This window comes from Contarinia nasturtii, unplaced genomic scaffold (assembly GCF_009176525.2).
Source record: "Contarinia nasturtii isolate CC-2019 unplaced genomic scaffold, AAFC_CNas_1.1 Cnas_scaffold_78, whole genome shotgun sequence".
Taxonomy (NCBI): domain Eukaryota; kingdom Metazoa; phylum Arthropoda; class Insecta; order Diptera; family Cecidomyiidae; genus Contarinia; species Contarinia nasturtii.
Window position 1 is genome coordinate 4,292,710 of NW_022197436.1, and position 6,000 is coordinate 4,298,709.

Below are 6,000 nucleotides of genomic sequence, written 5' to 3' on the forward strand. Positions count from 1 at the left end.
ACACGCACATAAAATGCGCACGTTTCATTAAACACTATATTGCTTTAAATGCAAACATAGTTATTATAATTCTTTGTTTGTCAACAAGCAGTACTCAGTACATAAGGTGCGCTTTTTTCTTGGTATCCTTGTACAAAACATTATCATTATTATAAAGGAGCATTATTCAATCAGTCTTTTGAAGTCATTTTTTCTGATTTTCTATTATTCTCAATTGTAATGTTTATTTTATAAATATTTTGGTTGGTATATACATATGTTTCTTATGAGTTACAGTCAGTAGACTGTACATTGAACATTTGAGGTATTAGGTGTAAGTTAAATGATTTGATAGGTATCTGTGGAAAATTAGCAAAAAACCACAATTTGGCAGGTTTTATATGAGTTTATTATAGCATTTGTTTGATTAAAAAAAAAGAATTTAAGACTTTTTCCTTTCACACAATTATAAAATGAAAATGAATAAAAAAAAAGCAAATGATTTCTGATTTACGTAATCGATTGGACAGCAGCTTTTGAATCGAGTGATCGGATTTTGGGAGCTTGAAATCTGTTTTACTTTTATCGTGTTCGATGATTTTCTTACGACATAGGAATACTTCAAATATAAAGCAGTCAAAAACGATTTCAAAGTAATTTAATAATAAATCGACCGAAAAAACAGTTTTTTTACTAAATCAACTACAAAATGCAACATGTTACCGATATTTCTACCTTATGAGATTTTCTGATGGCCAAAAACAAACCCAAAATCTTCGTGAGAAAATACAATTTCCCATTAAAATGAAACGTTTACCAGCCGGTGTATATTTGTATGAGATTGGAGACTTTTTTTTGCGAATCTCGCTAATGAGCGCCATCTGATTTTAGTGTGAATTAGATGCAAAAACTGAATTTAATTCTGTAGCATTGAAATGAAAAAGTGAAAAAACAACAACAATAGCACGGCCACACAGAGCTGTACATCTATGCGTGCTGATGCATACATACACATATACGCTTTCTTCATTCTTTCATTCCATTGCTATACGTATCTCACTGGTCAACAGATCTATGTAGCCATGTTACTGTTGTTGTTTTTTTTCTCTTTTTCGATTCAATTCATTGTAACTAAATTGAGTTCAACTATGGAATACAAGATGGCACAGATGAGGGGAATTCGCATTTTGTCTCTTCATAGGCTTAGCCGGTTGACGTTTACGTAATTGAATTTGTCGTTGAAAACTTTTGCTCAGAATTTATTTGATTCATAGTGTGATTCGATGTCGCCACATTTGTATCAAGTGAAAATTATAAAACTTAGTTTAAAGCTCATTACATTGCAGTGGTTTTATTTGGTGTTTTAAGCTTGATGTAAAAGAGAAAGAGAGAGAGAGAAAAAATAAAAACCAAATATGGAATTGTTATTTTCGTCACGTCTGGAGTCCAGCAGAATATAAGTTTTCATTTCAGTGAATTTTTTTCTCTCTGAATGATACAAATATTCGGAGATGTAAAGATATACAAAATGCTTTTTGTCGCAGTAACAAGAAAAAGTGGAGGGCGAATGCTAATCTTTCATCTTTAAAACTTCAATGTTTTAAGGACACTTCTTGTTTTTATTCATTTTGGCTTTTGTGCCAGTTGTAATTTTACATTTTAATTGATTTACTTTTCCTCAAGAAGCAGTTACAATGGCGGAAGAAGAACAAAAAAAGTTAGCAGGACATCAACCACCAGTGTCTATGAAAAGTGAAACCAGTTTGCAAAATTGTTATCATCAAGAAAGCAGACTTTGTAGAAGGAGCTCGAATTCATATGCTAGTTCATATGATTGTTCGAGAACATATCTGGGCAGACAGGGGGGGGATTACCCCCTCCAAATTTTTGCGTTACCCCTTTACAAAATTCATGATTTTGGATAGAATTTTTCTCATTTTGCTAGGGTTTTTGGATAATAGATGAAATTTTCCTATTTTGCTAGGAGTTTTTGAGAAAATTACCCCCCAATCCCCCCCTGAATTTTTCAGTCTGCCCAGCTATGTTCGAGAATGAATATGAGACTTCTCCTGACGGCGAGATTTTATTGAAATGTAACACCACCATATAAAAATTCATTCACCATATAGAGATGTCTCACATTCATTGTCGAAAAATCATATGTCATAAAAACATCTTGATAAATGACCAAACATCATTTATGCTTTAGAATTCACTAATCGTGCCAGAACAAGTTTAGACTAGGGGCATTTATATTTAATATTGACAATATTTTTTGCCCGTTCATGCGGACTTTCTTTGATTTTGTTTTTCGATTATTCAATGTCATAAGATAAAGATTTATGTCGTGTATATGATGAACATGACGCGTATAGAATTGTATGAACGAACACAAAAAAGCGTTTATTTTTAATTGTTCACTTACCCCCAGCTTGCTTTTCACGTTCTTCTTCTTCCAGCAGTTTCAAAACGGCTGAATTCGCCAAATTCGCTGGCTTTGCATTGTCATCGCATTCGACTCTGAAAAAAAAATGATACTTAGTTTTATACTGTGATGTTGATGTGAATGTTAATGTCTGTTTGTGTTTTTTTTTGTCATTGTTTACTCAAGCAGAATTCATTGACTAAAATCTGTGTTCGGTGTACAGCGGAGTCGCCACATACAAGTGTTCAAACTGTCGAAACAAAAAATGTGTTTTTCAGAAGTTTATTGTAAATGTCGTTGGGAGTGCCACTGTCTACGTACGCATCATCGGTCAAAAAAATACATTTTACTTAAATACTATTAGGAAGCTGAAACTTTTTCTGAAAAATTAGCCGCTAACGACCATAAGAAATCAATCTCAATTAACTAATGTTGCCAAAATCGCCTGGTCTGTAGGCTTATATTCGTCAAACTTGACTATCTATACATATGTGAATTGCCTTCAGTAAAAGTCTGTTCAGTCAATCGAAAGTGAAATGCAGTAAAATGGCCTCATATTTAATGTGGTTTTTTGTAGCTAGTTTTTTTAAAAAATAGAATGCAAGCCAAACACGTCACAATCATTTCAGCATGAAGATATGCTCATGTATGTTTGATAGTGGCATTGTATGTCATGATTCTCAACGAAAAAATTCATTGGCGAATTTCGAATTAAAACACGTAAACGCTTCAAGCATTTTACGTCCATATATGCTTGCAGCCGCACACATGTATATAAAGTGTTACATATTACTGTGCAATGAAAGGAATGATCGATTTGTACGTTTAGTTTTGGTATTCATTGGTCCTCCAAAATACCCAGTGAGAGAGAGAGAAAGAGATTATGTGACCGTTATACCAAATTACGAAACAACTCATAAAATTCGTGCATTGATAACGATGAAGTTTGGTCGGTCTCTGTATGAATTTTTTTTGAGTGCTTCACTAACCCGTTTTCCGGGCACGACAATAATGACGCCGACAACGACATCGTCATCATGTTGGTGGTGATGCATGTGGTGTGAGCGTAACACATCGTATGTAAATGGAATATAAATTTGCGATTCGACGACAACGAAAAATGGTTTTATGAAAGTTTTGCTAATTTCAGTTTTATGCAATTGTATGTGACATGTTTACTAATAAACTGAGGCTTTTAAATCGTAAAAGTTGGTGTTACGCTCATAGAAAATTATTGTGTCTAATTGAAAAGTAAGACTCTTGCAATAAGTTGTGCGTTTGTCGATGTTGCATTTGATGCTATTGAAGGGTTATTCAATTTAAATATTTTAACGTTGACTTTGATTAGTATATATTCCGTTTAACCATGCATGGGCTTTAACCCACAGACAAATACGTTTGAAAGTCATTGAAATTTAAAAGCGCAGTTGGAATTATTCCCAGTTTTTCCCGATATCTTCCGTCGTCATTCAAAAGTGAATAATGGGTCAACAAAGCTTAACTAGAATGATGTCCGGTTCCATGTAATGACCTGGTTCCAGCATCAAGCAATTTAAATAATAATTTATTGCCATTTTATTCCATTCTTATTGAATAACCCTTTATAATGTGTTTACCAGCAATATATATTGCGCACTGTACACGGATTTCAGCGTTTTGCTGCGACAGGATATTTTCCATACACACAAGCGCGCATAGAGAGAGAGGAAAAGATATAAAGAAAGAGAGGGAATCATGCACACACCGCCGTTAACCAAAACATGCTGAATGCAAATGAGCGCCCTTCCATTCCCATTTGATTTCATATAGAACTTTTCACACAGCAGGCCCAAACATTTATACAAATCATTGAAACATACAAATTATCGCATATATATTCACACACTGTGGCTTTTAAATACTTTTGGTTGTTGCTGTATTCCTATCGTTTCTTCTATGTTGATGCACACTGTTGTTTTTTTTTCTTCTTTGCGCACAACGAACAAACATTTTGCTTATGTGATTATGCGGTACCGACTTATCGGTTGAAAAAGCAACAAAAGGAAAAAATATATGTGCAAGAACATTACCACAGCATGTATAGAAAAAAGAAATCCTCACACGCATGTTCAGCTCTACTGGCTGATAGAAATACAACAAATATGCAGGTACTTATTATTTCGACCACAAACCAATTTAACAAGAAAAAAAAGAGTAACCAAAAGAGAAGGTAGAAAATACAAAATTATTGTCGGGAACCAACAAAACCGACGGAGAAATAAAAAGGATTCGAGCTAGGGGATAACCGTGAATTGCAGATCGAATAATTTATAATAATAAACGCTATTTCTCTCTATTTTTCACTAATTCTGCTAGTATTTCTACTAGTTTGTTCTAATACTGCTATTTTTTGCTAATTTCTCTAGTACGTCAAAAATATTGCATACGTCAGATTGACAGCATGATCGAATAACTGAAATGTGTTTACGTAAATGTTTCAAGTTGACACTTTCAACGTGTATATTTGAAGCAGGCACTAGCGTATACGTTTTCAGTAAGAAATCTGTCATCAAATCTACATTTCCGATTGCAATTCGTAAATTGTAGTTAATACAGATGAAACGTGCTTGGTTACTTGCCATTGAATATATTTTTATTTAAAAATGAGAAAAAGCATATTTAACTACATATTTTGATACATTTTAGTTCAACACTATTCAATTCGTTTGTTTTGTGAATTTTATTTTAATTAATTATTTCAATATATTCAAGAATAAATGCTTACTAAAGTATATACGTGTACAGTGCTAATTCTGCTATTTATTGCTAATTTTGCTATTTTCTTCATGTAAATTTCCCTATTTTTTTTGCTAATGTGCTAATTCTAATTCGCATGGATATCCCCTAGGATTCGAGGCTGATTTTTGGAATATATAGAGAGAAATTTAAGTAGCCACATGTCACATGTGTTACATTGTGTACATTTTCTCTCACATAAAATACATAGAGAGAGAGAGAGACGCTTTAATTCGAATTTGATTAAATCGAGTTTTCGAATGGAAATATAGCCAATTTCATCAACGATTATAGAATCATACCCAGCGAAAAAAAATTCGATTGCAATGTACATAGGACTAATCTGTTGACTATGAATTTTAGTAGTTAGTGATCAATTTTGGGGTGGCATCACTTCTATGACACATTTTCAATCTTTCAAACAAACAATGAGATATTCTCGACTGAAACCATTTTGACATTTCAATACACACTTTCTTTACCTTGTGACCGGTTTTCTAAGAAAATGAAAGTGGGGTTCACGGTGATTCGTGCAAAAACTCATTTGCACACGGAAATGCGATGTTGTAGGGAAAATTATACGACGACGGAAAATTTACAATTGCATTTGAAAACACATTACAAAATGAATTTATTTTTTTTTACATTTTTAATTTCTTTTGTTATCTTTCGTTTTCAACACTTAATTTTTCAAAAAATCAACATTGGATATGTAATTCACAAGTTTAGTGTGAACTGTTGTAGTGGATCCAGTGATAAAATTTTGTGTACATATAAAGGGTGTTTTTTTTCGTCTGATAGATCTTTAACTTAAAATAAAT

At 33.0% G+C, this 6,000-nt stretch overlaps 1 protein-coding gene across 3 annotated transcripts in view; it reads right to left on the bottom strand.

Annotated features, from left to right (window-relative positions):
• The window catches only part of LOC116338793 (putative cyclin-dependent serine/threonine-protein kinase DDB_G0272797/DDB_G0274007), a 144,024-nt gene that overhangs the window by 48,336 nt on the left and 89,688 nt on the right, over positions 1 to 6,000 (bottom strand). For all 3 annotated transcript variants that reach the window (XM_031764276.1, XM_031764291.1, XM_031764284.1), the window contains exon 4: positions 2,405 to 2,499. In XM_031764276.1, the coding sequence (XP_031620136.1) occupies positions 2,405 to 2,499 (95 nt within the window). The remainder of the gene's footprint in view (positions 1 to 2,404; positions 2,500 to 6,000) is intronic.